The sequence below is a fragment of the Pezoporus wallicus genome, unplaced genomic scaffold (assembly GCF_028554395.1).
Source record: "Pezoporus wallicus isolate ANWC-B61680 ecotype Strahan unplaced genomic scaffold, APGP_CSIRO_Pwel_v1 contig_11009, whole genome shotgun sequence".
NCBI lineage: Eukaryota > Metazoa > Chordata > Aves > Psittaciformes > Psittacidae > Pezoporus > Pezoporus wallicus.
The window spans coordinates 150,011-170,871 of NW_026637281.1; the positions used below are offsets into that span (position 1 = coordinate 150,011).

Below are 20,861 nucleotides of genomic sequence, written 5' to 3' on the forward strand. Positions count from 1 at the left end.
GAAGGGTAGCAGACCATTTGCTTCGACCTACTATGTGGCTATAGTGCAGCCAAACAGCAAGGTACCAGGCAATGCAGGCACCTCCTCAGTCTTAGGTTAGTTCAGTCTAAAAACCCACATTTTTGACATCAAGAAGTTGAATGTACTTAATTTTTCATTTGATTTTTTTGCAGTGATTTTCATCTCTCCCCCTTGTGACACTGAAGGGTCTTAAAAATATTGGACTTTCTTCCTTTGGAGGATCCCATGGACACTAATCAGGTAACTTCTCCATCTGATAAACCAAGAGAACAGCAGGAGCTATTTTTGCTGGCATTATAGCTTCATCCCAGGTCTGCACCTCTTTCATTTCTTCTTCCTCCTCAGAACAGTTTCTTGTACTTTTATTGGTTTCATTCCCTCTAATCCCACAGGAGAAGTCACCTCTGGTCTGCTCCTAATGAAACCACTCATCTTTTCATTGCTAAGTGCTTGTTGTTAGCACAGAGGGTCACAAGCAATTGCACTTTTTCTTTATGCTGAGTCTAGGAAGCAGCTTATAGAGGAAAAGGGGGGAGGTTGAGGCTTTATTTCTTAATTAAAACACCAGGGTTTTGATACTCAAGAAGATCATATGTAGCTGTATTTCCAAGTATGTTATAAAACTCCATGGGAAGCAGCTCCCATTGATGGGTTACAGGAATGCAGATGGGAATGAGAGAGTTACACAGCAGCTGCTTTGCCTTTGCCTGGTCATCGAGGCTCAGGATGAGGGGTGCAGACACACACCAGCTTGTATTTCTTATCCTGATTTTCCCCAAGGGCTTATAAAGAATGGGACTTCAGATGAGCTGCTGCAAAAGGTATGTCTCATGGGCTACAAGGGCAGAAAAGAAGCAGTGTTGAGGTCAGAGACAAATAGAGCTTTCACTTGCACCCTCAAGACAGTCCTAGCTGCCTTATTCCTTCAGACCAAAAGTAATAGGATGAAGGACAGGATGAGGATTTGGGATTTCAGGAGCATAACACAGACTTCCCTCTTCCCACAGTCAGCAAAAATATGGACACACAGACCAAGCCTGAGGGGCAGCACCAGCTGCTTACTCCTCTTGACCTACCTGAATGGCTGAATTATTGTCATCTATGAGCGTGTCTGTCACCTCTACCTGCCCTTCTTCCACCACCTTTTGCAGAACCATCTGGAAAGTGCCAATGAGCCTACGGAGCAAAGAAGAGAAAAGTCAGGCAAGCTGTGCTGAGCACCCAGATTCTGTTTTTAATGGGAAAGAACTTTGATGGCCAAGTTGCCCAAGCATGTGAGAATGGTTTGCTTCCCATTTGCCTTAAGAGGACGGAGAAGTGACATGGAAGATCAGAGAATGGCCAAGGACTCTGTCAGCTGAGCCAGCGACCCCAGCTCTGTGGAGATGGTGAGCAAAGGAGAAGCAAGGAAGAAAACCATTTCAATGGAACACTGTTGGTATAAGAAGAGAAGGAGACTTTGGGAACCATCTGTCTTGTATTATTGGGATTCAACTAAAGGAACCCAAACTGGCCTTTTCCGTCCTGAATATCTGCAGCTATGCTTGCACTCATGAATTGAACATGGAAAGAACCAGGGCACTGTCCGCAGCTCATCTGCACCAGGACATTATCAGCACAGGACATGACATGGGGAGGTCCCAGGACAACATGATTGGCAGCAAATCACCCCCCCAAGGAGGAGTTATCCTGGGTGTTGTGGTTTAAACCCAGCCACACAGCTCATTCATTCACTCCCCTCCCTTTATGCCCCCCCAGCCCCGGGAGGGATGGGAAGGAGAATCAAAAGAATGCAACTCCCACAGGTTGATAACAACAGTTTAGTAACTAAGGTATAACACAGATCACTACTGCTACCACCAATTATAATAATGATAAAGGAAATAACAAGGGAAGAGAATACAACACCTCAGCACCAGCTGACTGATAACTCGCCCCACTCCTCCTCCAACCCTGCAGTCCCTAGCCCTTCTGGGTAACTCTGTTACCTCCTGGGCATGACATGCTGTGGTATGGAATACCTCTTTGGTCAGTTTGGGTCAAGTGTCCTGTCTCTGTTTCCTCCTGGCTTCCCCTCCTCCCTGGCAGAGCATGAGGCTCACAAAGTCCTTGGCCAGACCAAACATTTGATCAGTAACTAAAAACATCGGTGCTATCAGCACTGTTCCCAGGCTGAAAGTCAAAAACACAGCACTGCACCAGCTACCAAGAAGGAGAAAAATGACTGCTACTGCTGAACCCAAGACACTGGGGTAGGACATCCCCAGAGCACAATGGGTGTGCCTGGTTATATTTACAGAAGGCATTGAGTGATGGTTTAACACATTACTTCCTCCTTCCCAGGCTGCTCCCACACTTGTGCTGGATGCTATTGCTCTGACAGCAGAGCATTCCCATCTTCTCTTCAGTAGAAAAGGAGCTGGTTTCTCCAACCCCACGGCTGCACTGAGCAGCCTGCCTGATCCTATAGAGGAACAGGTGAGGAAGGCTCACATTTGTCCCACCAGACCTGCACGTGCTGACACCTTCCACGGGCTGAAATGGATGCTGAGGGGGTATAACACCTCCCAGCCACCATGGCCATTTCTCCCCTGAGCATCTGATCACCATGTAATCTCCCCCAGGATGAGCAGAATGAAGGCATCTAATTGCTCTTAGTGGCTCTTGCCTGGGTTTGCTGCTGCTCTTGCAGTCAGGGTGTGCAGCACTGTGCATGCTGAAAGCAGCCATGTTTGTTAAATTACAGGTCCAAATAGACACCACAGAGAGCAGAGAGGCCTGACACATCTAATAAAAGTCATTGCTTATTTGCCAGCTCATGGCTTGTCAAGGAGCTGTAGATTTATGTTCTTCATGTTCTGCTGTGGCACCAGAGGGACCATCCCCTGAGAAGACCCAGCTATAAATCAACAAGTGACTCCCGACATGGAAGAAGCCCTGAAATGATGAATATGCCTTACCACATCTGTTTTGCAAAGCATCTCCAATGCCATGATCCCAGATGACAGTGAAGGTATTGCATGGCACACCAGGAATATGCCTGCAGTGTTCTGCTGACTGGGGCCAGCGAGAAAGCTGCTGCTGATTAAACTACTTCCTTGCAAACCTTAAGGCATCGCTTACCGAGATGCTGTTTTATCAAGATGTGATTTTAGAGTGGGAGACAAGAACTCCCTGTGATGGGTGGTGGGATATTGAAGGCTCCTCTGCCTCTGCCCCTGTGTAATCCAAGCACCCAATGTTGTGCCTGTGTCACAGCCTGGAGACCCAAGGTAAAAGCAGGGTCAGCAGATATGCCCTAGGTCAGTCTAAGGAAGGGGTTTATTTTTTCCAGCTCTCAAGACAACCCCTTAGGTTTTGAAGAATCCTCTGAAATGGAAGTGTAAGGTTTGCCCAGCCTTGCTCAACTTCCTGGGGTCTGCACTGGCTTTGGGCATTGATGTGCTGGGTCCTGACTGTGCCAGTCCTCTGTTTTTAATTTCCCCACCCCAAACAGTCTTTCTCTGCACAGGTCTCTGTGCCCCTTTGTGCACACACCTGCATGCTTGGGGATCAGAGGGTACTGATGTAGGCTTTTCCCTGACCAAAGAAATCAGACTGTGCTGTGCAGTTAACCCACTCTGCACCACTCATTTATAATAATAAACTGCCTGAGGAAATTCATAAAGGACCTGAGAAATACAGAAAAATGACCTTACTGTTGCTCATCTGCTTATCTACCTCTACCTGACTTGCAGTAGGGAGGTCCTACTTTCCAACAGACCTCTGACAGGTCCTGCTGGTGATGCTGGTGATGCTTGATGCTCCAGGAGCAAGGGAGAGCCAGGGCAGACCTGTCCCAGTGTGCACTGCTGGATGGGACCCTTCCTTCTCTCTTCAGCTCCCATGTGTTGTGCACGGGTAACTCCTGCATCTCCAAGGTGCTATGCAGGACACTGAACATGACCACCTTTACTTTGTGCACTTCATATTGCTTCATGTACAATACATAATATATCACTGCTGCTCATGGAGACCTGATTCTCCTAGATGGGCTTGCTAGGGAAAAGACTGCCATAACAGCCTGCATTTCAGGTTTGCTAAATAGTGATGCTTGCTGTTTGCAAAAGCTCTCTTGTTTTACAAAGGCTTCCTTAAGGGAAGTCCGTGCTTTCTTTTATTTTTTAGGGGTTTTAGTTGCCGAGAAGCTCACCATAACCCAGCAGTGTGTGCTTGATCTGGAAACCAGACATGTCCTGGGCTGCATCACCAGCAGCATGACCAGCAGGTCGAAGGAGAGGATTCTCCCCCTCTGCTCCACTCTCATGAATGCCCCCCTGCAGTCCTGCATCCAGCTCTGGGGCCCAAACATAAGGATGTGGAGCTGTTGGAGCAAGTCCAGAGGAGGCCACAAAGATGCTTTGAGGGCTGGAGCACCTCTGCTATGGAGACAGCCCGAGAGAGCTGGGCTTGTTCAGCCTGGAGAAGAGAAGGCTCCAGGGAGAACTTAGAGCAGCTTCCAGTGCCTAAAGGGGCCAACAAGAAAGCTGGAGAGGGGGTTTTGACAAGGGATTGTAGGGACAGGACAAGGGGGAATGGCTTTAACCTGACAGAGGGGAGATTGAGATGAGATCTGAGGCAGAAGTTCTGGGCTGTGAGGGTGATGAGGCCCTGGCACAGGCTGCCCGGAGAAGCTGTGGCTGCCCCATCCCTGGCAGTGTTCAAGGCCAGGTTGGACGGGGCTTGGAGCTGGAGGCCCTTCCTGCAGACTGACTCTACAGACATCTCTGTGACCTGCAGGGTCTCTGGGTCAGGTTTACCCAAGAGAAGCCCAGGGGCTGCACAACATCACATCCATCTCCACCACAACTCTCTCCCCATGTATCTGCAGTCCAAAGTGCACACTGCCTGTGAGTCCTCATAATTGCAGGCTGTTGCTGTCACAGGAGCTGGTAAAAGCAGGTACATCAGAGCCAGTCCTAGCCCTGTGACAGTGTCTTCCAGCCACAGTATCTGGATGGTGACAACTGGCAAAGAGCAGATTCTCCCATCTCCTGAGCAGACGGTGAGATGCAGGCCCTTCCACCATCCTCCTAACACGACTTTGCAGCCCTTTCAGCCTGACTTGTGTGCTTCTGAACTCCCCAGCTCAGCTCACAGACCTTGGCCCAGCTCATCTGCCAGTATGTAAATGATCAGGAAGATGGATCTGTGTTAGGCTGGGGATAACACGCTCCTTCCTCAGACCCCTCCCAACACACTGCCCCTGGCAGGCAAGAGCCAAGCAAGAGAGAATGAAATATTCAGGACTTGTCTACACAGCCTTTCATTTCCAAGTGTTTCATAATTCATCAAGTGCCCTGCTCCCTTCCCTGGCATTTCTGCTGATGGAAAGAGAGGGAGATTTTCTGGGTCACTCGTAATTTTATCAGACTGTAGGTACCTCTCTTGTTTCAAACCCAGCTTGGCTGATCTGGTGTTTAGAGCTTGCTCAAAGCCTTGGATCAGGGCAGCCTGGGACTGCTGCATACCCCATGATGTGGCTGGGGGTGACAGTGAACCAGGCCAGGCATGGCCAGGGCTGAAATCCCACTCTGTCTGAGCAAGGGCTCTGAGGTTGAGGGATGCATCTGGCTTTGCTAAGAGCATTCTCCAGCCCATGAAGTCCTGTCCCCCTTCCCTGCCAGCTCAGCCCTTGGATGATGTTTGCTCCCTGGGCAAGTTCTGCTTCTGCAGCGTAGATGAGCTTCTGGCAGGGGGTGGCATTTCCATCCATCCATTCACACATCATCAGATCCTAGGAAGTGATGAAAGAGAAATCACGGCATTTCTGTCTTGGTTTGGTCCCCACTTCCAGACATGTGTTGCAAGGTAGCATGGGGAAAGCAGAGGGATGCCACTGATTTCAACCCATTGCCAGGCTTGCAAGAGCCTGAGAGATTGAAATGAAGGCTCAGCTGCCCAAGGAAGGATCCAATCTGCACTTAAAGACCTAAGAGAGAGCTGGTCTCCTGCTGCTGAACCACTTGGAGTTGTTGGCTCCATCTAAATTAGCTTAGAATTAAGCCTGGGCACTGTCCCTCACACATCTATGCTGGGATGCTGCCTGCCAGCCTACACCAACCCCGATCCATTGCAGGGATGCAGGCGCAGGAGCTGGGCAGCCCCAAAGAGTTTTGGAGAGGAGAGCTTCCCCATGTGGCCATTGCCAACCCAGCTGGGTGCTTGGGACAGAAAAAGACCCTGGTGATGTCTGCATTGGGTACTAGGATAGATGGAGAAAATCAGTCAGACCCAAATCAAAGATATGGAGTTGAAATTAGGATTGTAATCTAATACCTAACTTGAGGGGGGGTTATCATGCTGAACCACCATACAACCCATCCTTGCAGCCTTGCCTGCTCGCCACCCAAACAAACTTTCAATGCTTGTCATTATTCAAAGTGTTTTGGGGGGGGGGGGGGGGGGGGGGGGTGTGTGTGCAGTGCAGAACATAGGGCAGGCAGGGAGTAGCCACTGCATCTCCATGCATCCGCCTGTCAGGACACCTTCCCACCCCCTGGCACTAAGAGCTGCAAACACTGAAGGACTTGGTTACACCCCCCAAACCACAGGAGCATCTCCAAACTCCTGCATCCAGGCTGCAGTGCAGATTACACACTGAGCTGGGAGGGAGAGCAGCTCTCCAAAATGCCTGCCCAGTGTAAAGTCTGCCCTGAATTAATGAGCTTCTGCAATACAAAACAGGCAGCACAGGGACACGATCAATGCCCAGGCTGCCCAAAGAAGGAATCGTGGTAGGTGCTAATCTTTTGGGTTGTCAAGGGGGCTCAGATGACCATGCGGCTCAGCCCTACTCAACTAAAATCTGCTGAGGTGGTGAACCTTGTGGATTTGTCTGATTTGTCAAAGTGATGGCCACAAAATTCCTGCTTCTTGGTCCACAATCAGGCCATATCTTCCTTTCCTTACCAATAAGCCAAACAGAGATGATGATGACTTCAGGGTAGGCAGATCTGCTAAGATTCCATATGAAGATAGGCTGAGGAAGTTGGGGCTGTTCAGCCTGGAGAAGAGAAGGCTGCGTGGAGACCTCATAGCAGCCTTCTAGTATCTGAAGGGGGCCTACAAGGATGCTGGGGAGGGACTCTTCATTAGGGACTGTAGTGACAGGACAAGGGGTAATGGGTTCAAACTTTAACAGAGGTTCGTTCAGGTTAGATAAAAGGAAGAAGTTCTTTACTGTGAGGGTGGCGAGGCACTGGCACAGGTTGCTCAAAGAAGGGGCAAATGCTCCATCCCTGGCAGTGTTCAAAGCCAGGTTGGACAGAGCCTTGGGTGAGATGGTTTAGTGTGAGGTGTTCCTGCCCATGGCAAGAGGGGTTGGAACTAGATGACCTTAAGGACCTTTCCAAACCTAACTATTCTATGATTCTATAACTCCGGCTGCTCCTCTCTAATCAATCCCACCTTTCCAGTTCCTTTGTGAAGCAGTGGGCTCTGTAATTAGACACATTTTCTTTTCAGACTAAGGAAATGCATGACAAGGTCTGGTCCCACAGGGCTGCACTGGCCACCAGCATCCCGGATGATGGATCCCTGCCTGCAGTCACTTCCAAGCATTGCTCACAGGCATAACAGCTCCCAGCAACCGCTCTGTCAAGTTTTCACTGAACTTTCATCTCTTAATCAAAATATTGCATGACAACAAGTCAAACACAGTGCAAGTCTGACTATACCCCAAAATTGCCTCTTTATCAAGAAATCTTATCCCAAATTAGTTACCTGACAGGGCTGACAGGCATTTGCACTATTTCCCTTGTCTTCCAGGGTGAAAAGAAAATGCATTTGTATTTAATGAGAATTTTCGCAAGAGTTTGATGAAAAAAAATGTTAATTCACTGAGGCAACTTTTGCTATCTGGAGGCTGCTGAGCTGGAACAGCTGCGGTGTCCTACATTTCACTCCGCTATCCAAATGATAACAAACCGGTAATAATTGCATACACTTGGGAGTGTAGGCTCTGACTTGTGTAACACACAGGCTTGGTGCAAAGGGGGTAATTAGGAGGGAAGTGATTTAGGAAGCTCTAACTTAAAGAGTCAAATGATTACAGATGAAGCTGCAATTTGGCCAGACAGTGAAAGAGGCTCTTCATTTTCGTCCAAGCTCCGAGGCACTCATCGTGTGAGCCACAGGAGGTAACAGTGTGCATTTATCAGTACTGCACAAACACAGTGGATGTGCAGCTGTTGGAGTGAGTCCAGAGGAGGCCATGAAGACGCTCCAAGGGCTGAAGCACCTCTGCTATGAAGACAGGCTGAGAGAGCTGGGCTTGTTCAGCCTGGAGAAGATTTTAAGGTGAACATAGAGCAGCTCCCAGTGCCCAAAAGGCCCAACAAGAAAGCTGGAGAGGGGCTTTTGACAAGGGCCTGCAGGGATAGGACAAGAAGGAATGGCTTTAACCTGACTGAGATGAGCTCTTAGGCAGAAGTTGTTCCCTGTGAGGGTGGTGAGGCCCTGGCACAGGTTGCCCAGAGAAGCTGTGGCTGCCCCATCCCTGGCAGTGTTCAAGACCAGGTTGGACAGGGCTTGGAGCAACCTGGTCTAGCGGAAGGTGTCCCTGCCTGTGGCAGGGGGTTGGAATTGGATGAGCTTTAAAGTGCCTTCCAGCCCAAATCATTCTATGCTGATTCTGTGATCATTTGCTGACCATGTCCACCTTGAGGTGAGCCAGCCATCCCAGCTGCCTTATCCCCTGCCCATTTACTCTTGCTCTTGGTGAACCAAGATGACTTGCACTGGACTCTGCACAACTCTGCCTCTGCAGCTTCCCTCCTCCCTTTCAGCTCTTTTTCACATGCCAGCCTTGCCTGTAGAACTGGACAAGTTGTGTGACATGGTATTACTCACAGAAAGGCTGATACCTTTGTAGACATCTTGTCTGATTAGCTTGCACCTCTGACAAGGTATGGAAACTTCTACCTTTCCAGCTTCCTGCCCCTGGGGATATCAGTCCTCTCAGGTCATAACCAAGCACACCCTGTGCTTTTATCTTTACCTTCCATGGAAGCTGATGCTAGAAAACCTTAACGAGACTTCTAAACAACCACTTCATTCTAAGCCTACTTTCTACTGTCTTCATTTTCATGTCTTCTGAGTTTTTCTACTGGAATAGATGAGGAATGAACTGTTTCCTCCCCAGTTTAACCTCATGGCTATTTATTATGGCTTCTTTTGAATTGAAGAAGACTGATTTAATTCATAGCTCCTATTTTAAATCTTTTGCCTGTTCTGTTGGATCCATTTTGCTCCTGCACAAAGGAGTCAGACAACCAACAGCTTGTTGCCAAGAAAGCCTAGGACAGCGCTGGTGATCAACTTTCTGTGTGTCCTGCTGAAAGGATTAGTAGAAAAACTTGATTTAATGATGTTTGGATAATTAAGGTTACTGCATAGCTCCCACCTACCAAGGTGTAACTTCACCTTACAGTAGCACAGTTGGACTTCTTGTAATACAGTCTGGGGACTCAAATCATATAGGAAAATGACAAAAATAAACCCTAAATTGTGCTGATGGCACCCCAAATTGTTCCATCAGATCTTTGTCTTTCTGGTGAGGCTAGAAAGGGACCCTAAAAAATCTTGTTTTGGATAGAGACAAAAGCAAACCAAGAATGAGGCCAGCATGGTGTGATTTTATGTCAACATTTTGTCTGGGTTACAAGTGCACTCAGTTTCATTTGAAGAGATTTAATTTCTGCCTTTTAGCAATTCTCTAGACAATAATAACATCTTGATGAGTGCATCTGTAGCATCACTCATCCAGTGGTGAGTGGATGTGACCTCCAGGCATCCCTGGGATTTCCACATTGAGAGGGAAGCAACTGGGGAGAGCTGAACCTCCCGCATCACTGATGATGCTCCAAGGCCTGCAGCTCAAACCTCTGCAGTGTTTAACCAGCCAGGCTGGGCAGCAGCAAGTCTTGCCCAGCTGAAGTCCAAGCACTGTCTCAATGAATCGGGGGCACCTTCTGGTTTGCAAAACGCATCTCTTGCAACCCAAGTTTGCTCTTCAAGCCCTGCTCTGCTCGAGGAGGGCAACCAGACAAGAGGGGAACCTTACTGCACCAGAGTTAGAAACTTTTCCCATGATACTCCTTCTACAGTGATTCTGCAGCAGATTGTTTTCCGAGGGTGAAATGGTGAGCACCCGGGTTTCTGCAAGTTGGAGGCACTTTTGTACAAGACTCAAATTGCACAAAGGCCTCATTTGCTGAAGAAGCTGGAGTACAAAGGACAAAACAAAGCTCTATTTTTATCCTGGAGAGGACAGTGTTGTATTAAAAGTCTTTGGTATTAGTCTCTTTGTCTCTCTGTCAGGTAAGGAGAACCAGCTCCTGCCTTTTCTCTGTGGGTATCAGCTTTCTGCAGGGGGATATTATCTGTGCCCACACCCATACATTGTCCATCAGGAGCTGACCAGTTTGTAATGTGGCTTTCACCCTTTGGCCAGATCAAGTTACTGCTGCTTGCCCCAGAGAGGAAAACAGTGACATAGAGGAAAACAAACCACCCTGAAGCAAAAGCTCTTAGTTTTTGGGCAGTGTTCCTCATCCTTAAGGGATGTGGTCACTGACTGGAATTGTCCATGTTTTATGCAGCAGGCCCAGGAAATGCTTGTCTAGGGTGATCCAGACGGTCAGGAATGGGAGTAGCAGCAAGGAGCAGACCTCCTGCCTCAGGGATGATGCTCTGGGGCCACTGTACCACGCAGCCATCCTCTCTGATGTCTCACCAGCACAGCGTGCTGCCCTGGCTGCTGCCTCCACTTGCTTCTTGCATCTCTGCCCTCTCCTGTCCATATGATCCTCTACCCCACACCACTCATACATGCCCCATAGTGTCTTCTCCTGCTCAGACACACTCAAAATCCACTTCTGGGACCTCACATCTCACACTAGTCTGCTTGCACGTGCCCTCTCCCAAAGCCCTTCACTGTGGGATCATGTTATGCATTTTTATACCCTTTTGGTCCTATACTTGCATGGAGCATTTCCAGTCCGCATCTGCACCAGTAAACTAACCATGGGCAGGATGTGGCGCTGCCCTTCACCCACCTGCACTTGGACAGGTCATCCCTGGGGCGGTTTGGATGGGTCTTGGCTGGAGAAGAGAGTTTCAATCCTGGGGATGCCCTAACTGGTGAGGTGCTAGAGACAGGCTTCTGGGCTGGCGGCACGGCTGGGCTGGTCCTTTTGAGCTGTCCTCATGCATTAATTCCCAGCTTCCATGCTCTACCCCTTTCTTTGGGCACTCAGGTACTGTCCCAGAGCCAAGAGTCATGGAAGCCTGCAGCCCCTCCAAGGAGCCAGCACACAGTCAGCTGCTGTAAGGAGGCTGAAGCACCTGGCCAGGGCTGGCACAGGATTATTTTACGAGCTAATTAGCTGCATGCTGATGGCCACTAAGGTAGGAAACAAAAGCAATTCAATGAGCCACCAGCCACGTCTGTGCTCCTGTCCACTCCATTATTCAGGGTGGACCTGCATCAGATGTCATGCCTTTATCTGGGGCTTTGATAAACAGCACTAATCAGCTGCATGTGAATTATTCACAAAGACCACAGCTCACTTTCCCAAACCCCAACACCAGCACTCTGCTTCTCCCCACACCTCTGCCTCCTCTCCAAGATCATGTCTGTCTGTCCTGCTAAAACTCATTCATGTGCAAGAAGGATGGGCTGTAGCTATAGCACTGGCTTGTGATCTGGGGCTTTAATTATTGTTGGGTTTGTATACCACAGATTCCCTGTGTTCCCTTGAGGGAAGTGCCGAGCTCCAGCTGCCTGGGAGTGAGAGGGGGTCAGGTACATCAGCTGTGCCTTGGTGCTAATATCATGGTGCAGACATTTCTGAGCCAGCAGGGAAATGCTGTGAGTCTGAGCACAAATCCCTGGGTAATCCCTTCATATTTATGACTTGGAGTGGTTTATTCTGCAGGTTGTTTCCTGCCACGGATGCTCACATCTGAAATGTATTCCTTCTTCCATCAGTAAGAAGCTTATAGGGTTGGAATAAGACTCTCCTATCACTGCATCCTTTGGATTCCTGATTGTATTCTGCTTCAGGGAACTTCAGGCTTTTCAGCCCACCCTTCAGACGAAGCCTGGTCTCAGGTCATAGAATCATAAAATCATGGACTCATAGGATCACAGAATGGTTTGGGTTGGAAGGAACGCAAAGATCATCCAGTCTAACCTGCCTGCCATGGGCAGGGACCCCTGCCATTAGACCAGACTGCTCAGAGCCTCATCCAACACAGCCTTGAGTGTTTCCAGGGGTGGTGCAGCCACAGCTTCCTGAGGCAACCTGTGTCAGCGCCTCACCACCCACAGCATAAAATTTTCTTCCTTTGTCTTAATCTCCCCTCTTTTAGTTCAAAACCATCACCCCTTGCCCTGTTGCTACAGACTCTTGTAAAAAGTCTGTCCCCATCTTTCTTACAAGCCCCCTTTAAGGACTGAAGCACAGAGCTTGTCCTCCCCAGACACAGCTGGACCAGTCCTGCTTCAGAACAGAATCTGATCAGCTGCCCAAGGCAGTGATGCAGTATCCAGCACAGCAGTGGAGATTCAGTACCTCCCTGCAGAGGTTTTCTTGAGGTTAGACAAGAGTTTCCTCATGCTGGCATTTACAGATGCTGAAAAATGAACCCCGAAGCATGTCTGTGAAGTGATTGTTCAGCCTGTCCTTCAGCAATTAAGAGACCACCACAGCATGCTCTCGTTGCTGCCCATCTTTGCTTTGTGGGCCACTGGAGCAGCCAAGCCCTGCAGCCCAGCCCAGAAAAGGAGCTGGGATCAGAAGCCCCCTCCAGCAAATGCCAAGGAAGACATCTCCCCTGGCTTTGCCTTGACAACAGTGTGAAGCAGAATCCCAAAACAGCCACCTGTGACTGCAGTTTTAGTGTCCCTGGGGTACCAGGGCTCACCTCAGGTTCCCTTTGAGTATCCAGCTTCTCAAAGGACCTGTGTCTCCTGTTAGATCCAAAGTTGTACCTTCCAGCCCTGTGTTTGTCCAGGACATGTGCATGGCAGCAGGTACTCATGTTTAGGTTATAGAGATGAGCCACCAGTTGCTGGAGAGGGGTCTGGGAGATCCAGGAGCAGTGAGGCATGCACTGACCCAGAGCAACAGGCTTTGGGCACAAGGGACCTGGAGAAGAGAAGGCTCCAGGGAGACCTTAGAGCAGCTTCCAGTGCCTAAAGGGGCCAACAAGAAAGCTGGAGAGGGGCTTTTGACAAGGGCCTGTAGGGACAGGACAAGGGGGAATGGCTTTAATCTGACAGAAGGGAGACTGAGATGAGATCTGAGGCAGAAGTTCTTCCCTGTGAGGGTGGTGAGGCCCTGGCACAGGTTGCCCAGAGAAACTGTGGCTGCCCCATCCCTGGCAGTGTTCAAGGCCAGGCTGGACAAGGCTTGGAGCAACCTGCTCTAGTGGAAGGTGTCCCTGCCTGTGGCAGGGGTTGGAACTGGATGAGCTTTAAGATCCCTTTGCACCCAAACCATCCTGATTAGAGGATTCTATGATTTCAAGGCAAATACACCCCAAACCAGGAGCAGCAGCTGCTGTTCCACCCTGTAATGATGTGAAGCAGGCAAACAAGCTGGATTAAATATTTCTGTTGGTTGTTGCAGGCCAGGGGTAGTTTGTGGCTAATCATCACAAAGGAACCAGCAGCTTCTGATCCACTCATATCAATTTTTAATGAAGTTAGAATAATAGAGAAATCCAAGCACAGCTAAGAGTTCACACAGGGTGGATGAAGAGAGCCAGGCTAATCTGGCAGCCATCCTAGGAGAAGAATAGGAAAGCTTGTACAGGATTCAATGAATAAGCAATTAAAAACTGGAGTGTAATCAATGCCATTCAGGGTAGGTTTAGGAGGAGTTAGAACCTGTCAAAACAAGCCTGGTTTGCTGCTTTGGAATTGGCTTGTTTGGTAAGCGCATGAAAGGAGCAGGTTCTTACAAAATGGTTGAACATGCCTGCTGTCAGTGCCCCACACTAACAGGAGCAGATTAGGGGAGATACTATAAAAACAGGATATGAGCTGCAAGTCACCTTTGAATGATAGTGCCACGGTGAAATTTTGCCATTAAACCCATGACTACTACACCAGTGACTGGGATGTAAAACCAGCTTAGAATCAAATCTTCAAATAATGTGAAGATTGATAGAGCAGTCAACCAGGAGTGAGTGGAGGCAGCAGCCAAGCAGAGCAGTGGGGACCTTGGAATGAAGGTGATCCAAACAGAAAGGGCACTCATATGCCAAAAACACTGCCAAGGAGCAGCATCTGCACCCCAGGCTGGCAGAAAATTGACCTGACTTCCATGAACATAACAGCTCCAGAGAGTGTGGTAGACCAGCAGCCAGCACAGTGAATAAACAACCAATTAATCCATAACTGCAAACGGAGGAGGGGCAGGGGAGAAGAGAGATGTGTTTCATCCTCAGTCTGCAGAGCTGGGGGTATGCAGTGCATGTATCCAGTCTGTGCCTGTACTTTGAAGGGAGGATGTTGAAAGTTGAACGTTAGCAGGATAAAGAGCTGCAAAGACAATTTGAGATGGTAAAAGACACTGTGCAAGATCAATGTGACCCAGCAGTGTGTGCTTGCAGCTCAGAAAGCAGCCATGTGCTGGGCTGCATCACCAACACTGTGACCAGCAGGTCGAGGGAGGGGATTCTACCCCTATATCCCGTTCTTTCCAACCCAAACCATTGTGTGATTCTATGATGAGAGGTGACAAGAACAGCCTTCTCAAAAACAAGACTGAGGGGTGCTCTGAGTATAAATGTGCAAGATCTTTTGAGGGCAGAAATATAAGGTGAGCAATGGGCAGAGATGTTCCTGGTTGCATGTGCTCTAGACACCACTGTGGGAGAGCCCACCTATCTCAGCTCAGACTCCTGGGACAAGAACCACAGCATGTGAGGGTTACTTTGTACTGAGGGGGAACTAAATTGATGGAAGAAGACAGTTCCCATGGGGTGCTGGAATCAGATTCCAGCTTGCTGTACATCTGGCCATCTCTTAGTGGTACAGAATAAAACTAACAGCACTGCTAGTCCATGCTGAAGGTGGGGGTTACAGCACACAAGCATCAGTTGAGCTTGCTGAGATTGTAGCAGAAGGTTAAAGAGATGTAGGCTTCATCCTGGGCAGCTCAAGCCCAGCCAGGACACTTGGACATGACTGATCCCCTGCAGCATCACCAATTGGTGCTCAAAGGAAAGGCTGCTCCTCTGTGGCTGCCCAGACCCTCACCAATCAAAGACAAACTGGGGAAAATATCCAAAGTGATGAAAACAATAACACAGAAGGTCATCGTGGAAGTAGAAGTGGCTTTGCATGCATAGTTCACCAGGGGAAAAAAGGGCACTTAGAACAATTTGGCTGAACTAGCTGGATAATTTGTTTGTGTGGGGTATTTGGGAAGCCATAAGAGACTTTGGTCCCCTTGAAAGTGGAAGCAATTACCTGAGTGTCCATTTTCTCACCCTTTAATCTTTACAACCTGCTGGTGTGTCCTGGCCTTTCCAATTCCCAATTCCATGGAGGAACAGTGACAGTTCTTCATTTCCAGATACAGAATCATCACTTTCTGCTCTCTATTGCACCTTTCAAGTGGATTTACTTTCAGATTTGAAGACAGAGAGAGAAGGGATTGCTTCTCTGTGTGTAGAGCATGCAGTATTGCTGTCTAGAAGGTAAATTTGGTACAGCCTAAAGTGCAATTTGTTAGAGCAAAAGTATCTGTTTCAACTGGCATGTTTTCATTCGCTGTACAAAAAAGATGTGGATGGGCTGGAGAGAGTCCAGGAAGGACCAAAAGGATTATCCAAGCACTGGGCAGCCATGTGAGGAAAGGCTGAGGGAACTGGGCTTCTCCAGCCTAGAGAAAAGAAGGCTCAGGGGAGACCTTATCCCCATGTTCCAGTATTTAGAGGGTGACTACAGGGAAGACAGAGATTCCCTTTTTACAAGGAGTCCCATGGAGAAGACAAGGGGTGATGGGCACAAGTTACTAATGGGGAGATGCCAGTTGGACACAAGAGGGAAATGTTTCACAATGAGAACAACCATCCACTGGAGTAGTCTCCCCAGGGAAGTGGTGGATTTTCCAGCCTTGCACTGGACAGGGTTCTGGGACATGTAGTCTGTGTTTTGCCAAGAGAGGTTGGACCAGACGATCCTTATGGTCCCTTCCAACCTGGGATTTTAGGATTCTGTGATTCTATGACTTCCGCTAAGTAATGAACATATGAAGATTTAAGCCATCATGGATGGAAGGATGTTCTGTCCCTTCATGTCTTCCAGCTGCTGGCTGCACTAAGCCTGTGCAAATCCATGGCAGTATCCAGGCTGCTTGCTCATAGCAGGGGAGTAGAAAATGAAGGAGGCATTGAAGGAGCACCCAGTCAAATCAAAACCACTGCTGTCATGGGTGCAACGTGAAGAGCAGGTTCCAGAAGCCAGAGCTGACACTGGCTGGGGAAGTACGTGGATCTCCTTGTCTCTATCTGTCCCTCTTGGGCTCCCATTGCTCTACTGCTGCCCACAACCCCTGAGCAGTCCTTTCTCACATGGAGCCTGATACAGTTCAGAAAGGATGCAGCTCTCCTATTCCACATTCCCATCACTCCTGAACTTAGTGACCAGCACAGCTCTGCCATCTCAATGCAGATGCCTTTAGGAGGTGGCCTGAACACAACTCCAAGTGACTTGTACTCTGTAAGGCTCCTGTGGCAGAGATGAGATCTCTCACAAGCCCTGGACCCCTCTTCTGCCTGTATCTGCCCCCCATTCCCCACACAACTCACCCACCTGGGCTGGGACCCTCTGGGGGCTCCTTGCCTTTCTCGTCCCAAAGAACAACTTAATAAAACATGTTATCTCAACTCTCCTTATGCTCCTCAGGCCCGTACTTAAAAGCGAGGCAAAGGTAACTAACTTTTTTCTCATTTTGTTTGAAGGGGTTTTATTTTGTTTGGTTTTGTTTTGTTGAGGGGGCAGTGGGAGGGAAGGACACACCATGCTCTCACCTGTTGGTGAAGACTTTGCTGTAGTTGAACACCTGGATCTCCAGGATCTCATTCCCATCAATATTGCTTGCCACTGGCCAGCGGAAAGTCTGTGGAGAAAGGACAAGAGGGAGATGTCAGCCTTGTTTCAGGGAGCTGCTGCAGAGGGGATGAGGATGGAGCTGAGATGGCCATGGAAAGTCTGACTACTGGTTTGCCACAGCAAAAAGGCAGGCAGGACTGTTTGACAGGGGTCTTGCTAAGAATTTGCTTCTGTGCCAAGTGTTTTATAGATGGATAGATAGTATAAATATTGTCTACATGTGTGTGTGTATATATATGTGTATGTCATACACACACATATATAAACCTATATATCCTTGTATTCATATAGCTATATAAATATTTGATATTAATATGAAATATATTTTTATATAATTAAATATCACTTTCATTTGTGGGGCTTTTTGCTTCCCAAGGCAAGAAATCAGTCTGCCAGAATAAACCACCTGAGCTCTCTCACTTTTCCAAGTCACAGGTCTCTTGTGACCTCCCACAGCCAAACACACTGCCCTGCCAAGCTGCTCTTGGTGCATAACAACATGGGAACATGAAGCCCCAGCTGTGAGGCAGCAGGGTTGAGCCCTGCATCACTTACAGGAGTGGCAGGACTGCATTCAGAGTCTTGAAGGGAAAGTGCTTATCCAACAACTTCACAGGAAGAAATTAGTGACTCTTCAAAAATAATGGCAACACTCATTTTTAAGCTATTTTTTCCCACTCTTACACTCTCTGCGGTGAAGCAAATGAAAAAAATCCTGAACTATAAAAGAAAACTAGAAATGTTCCCATGACAGCAGTACCGTTTTGCACATGGTTCAGCCTCACTCCTCATTCTGCTCAGATTTACTCCAGGCTCTCCATCACAGGGATATAACTCAGGCTGGATGACAGATGTTACCAGCAATCACAAGATTAATTACAAGCTGCCTGTTCCCTCCTGCCATCACCATGCCTCTGGCCTGAGAAGTTGTCCTGTCCTCACTGTTCAGGCCTCTGCAATGCATGCAGGTGGAGATTTGTCAGCCTGGTGCTCCTGCCTCCAGCTTCTCCTCTCCACCACAACCTTCTGACGCTGGTGAGGGGGACAGAGTCCACCATGTCACAAGCACAGTACCAGCCCATCAACCTCCCACAATGTTCTGGGTGTTGAACTGGTCCCAGCTATTACCTGCTGTTTCAGCAGGGATAGTTTACTTTGTGGTAAGCTGCACTTCCAGGATCAGGACTTCTGGTTGCTTGTCAGACGGAGACAACAAGCACAAGAGTAAGGAATATGCTTTTTGCCTGGACCCTTCCTGATATGTGGTGTCTACACATCCTGACCACCTCAACAGAGCTTTGATCCGTCTGTCCTGAGCCTTGGAAAGCACAAGACAAACCCATACCCCTCCACTATCTCCACAGAATAAACCATAGTCCAGGCACCATCTCTTTTCTGCTCACACGTCTGACTTGGAGCAGGAGTTTAAAACCATCTGGAAACACTTTGTGAAGCCCCAGCAAAGCTCTGTTCCTATACACAAACAGGTCCTGTTTTGTTTTTGGGTTTTTTCCTTTCTTGGAAATACCATTCTCTGCTTGTCATGTAGGCATGACCCCTCAGTTAGGGGGGGCTGTCAGGAAGCAAAATAGCAAATAGAAGAAATTCTTCACTATGAGGAATTAGGAAGAAGTTGTTCCCTGTGAGGGTGGTGAGGCCCTGGCACAGGTTGGCCAGAGAAGCTGTGGCTGCCCCATCCCTGGCAGTGTTCAAGGCCAAGCTGGACAGGGCTTGGAGCAACCTGGTCTAGTGGAAGGTGTCCCTGCCCATGGTAGGGGATGGAACTGAATGGGCTTTAAGGTTCCTTCCAACCCAAGCCATTCTATGACTCCGTGATTCAATGAAATAAGGTCATTTGAAAGCATGGTGGCCTAGAAAGGCTCCCAGGATCCCCACTGAACAGCTTTGCTGACAGCTTTCTACACTAAGAAGCTCATCCAGGGACGTTCACACCACAGCCCATCCGCTGCTACTACGGCAAACCCCAGGGAGCCAGCAAGTGATGCACAGTGTGGAGGAGCATCCTCCCATCTGCTGTGCTCTGCAATGTGCTGTTATCACCCCAAGAGCACACCTTGCACGTGTGCCTGCACATGTGATTGCACACCTCCAGTTCCAGAGAGACCCACCCGTCTGGAGCCACTCATGCAATTTGGTAAAGCACTTGGAGTTTTGCTTAACATCCTGGGGAATGCAATACAAGGTAGCATTTCCTCTATCAGAAATCATCCTTTCATGGCGTAGTCCCTGATTTGTTGATGCTGGGCTTTGGAAACGGAGGCAGCTCTGCATTCATCTGCAGATCCTCTGAATTTGTTTAAATCTTTCAGGTCAGGTTAGACAAATCTGCATCAGGAATGCAGATGCTCTTGGTTTGGGGCTTAAAAATCAGGGTTGGGAAACCTTCACCTTGATTTAGGTGCTTAGAGGTTACTTACCTAAATCAACACCCCTTGCCTGGGCTGTCATCGCTAGAGAAACTCCTGCATGTCCCAGGTTCTAACAGGGACATGGATTACCTTTGGGAGGGGGTCACACTCTTCTATCCATTCTGGACAGATTACAGATTATCCAGCCTTGATTATATGCTTTAGATGAAAGGAGGGCACTCTGTTGTGGAAGATGACCAATATCCACCCTCGAAAACACTAACAGGACAAGGAATGGGCACACAGACCCTAGGCTGTGTGTGAACTTCTGGACCATGTTCCCCAGCCCATATCCCATGGTCTTCCCAGTCACTATCAGTCTCCTCTTAGTTTTATCCCAGTGTGTGGAAACCCGCTCAAATCACCTTGGAGCACCCAAACATGAGTTTTACAAACTTATTTTCTCCCCCTTCACTTTACAGACATGCTGTCCTGGGCATTAGTGAATTCCTGGGCATTGTTCCCTCCAAGGCTGCTGCCAGCTTCTCTGGCTGTTGTTTGAGTGCTCTGGATAGGTGGGTTGCTGCACCTGGAACACCCAGACCATTCTAGCACCTAGTGGGTGAAGGTCTAGCAGTGCCAAGGCAGCCTGGCTATGAAATGAAAACACAAGTGCTTATCTCTCCAAGTTACAGCCGCCTCAGCAGAAAAAAACCTCAGAGGAACTGGATGATTTGCTCTCCCTCCTAAGACAGGTATTTGCTATTATTATTATCTTTTAAGCCTGGAAAGGATTATTGCAGTCGCCCAGCCTGACCTCTTCAAGAACCCAGAGCACAGATTTTCCTGTTTCACTTGAAGGCTCCTAAATCAAATGCAGACATGCCTCATAGCTCAGCCAGAACATATTTTTAACAGGGACAAAATGGGAAAAAAAGACATCCCAGAATTCAAGCAACAGCATTTAGTTACACCCTCAGATAGTGGCTTCCACCACTGTTTCCCTTCAGCGATAAACACTGGCACTGTTTTTCTGCTTTGAATTTATGAGCTTCAGCTCCCCAGCCCCTGCTGTATTTTCTCCAGCCAAGCTAAGGTGCTACCTGAAATCTTTCATTTGGCTTTTTAGATTTCATTCCTCACTGCCTGTGAAAATGCAGCACGAGAATTGTCCTTGGGCTGAAGCCAGAGCTCCCATTGCAACACAGAGAGGCAAAGCAATGCCCCAGCACTTGCCTAGGCTCTTTCCATGCAAGTTTTCTTTCCCTCAGCACCCTTGCCGGGAGCAGTCCTTC

At 48.5% G+C, this 20,861-nt stretch overlaps 1 protein-coding gene across 10 annotated transcripts in view; it reads right to left on the reverse strand.

Annotated features, from left to right (window-relative positions):
* The window catches only part of OTOF (otoferlin), a 97,939-nt gene that overhangs the window by 65,893 nt on the left and 11,185 nt on the right, over nucleotides 1-20,861 (reverse strand). For all 10 annotated transcript variants that reach the window (XM_057404652.1, XM_057404648.1, XM_057404646.1 and 7 more), the window contains exons 3-4: nucleotides 17,116-17,204; nucleotides 1,098-1,197 (exon numbers count right to left, since the gene is read on the reverse strand). In XM_057404652.1, coding sequence (XP_057260635.1) covers nucleotides 1,098-1,197; nucleotides 17,116-17,204 — 189 coding nt within the window. The remainder of the gene's footprint in view (nucleotides 1-1,097; nucleotides 1,198-17,115; nucleotides 17,205-20,861) is intronic.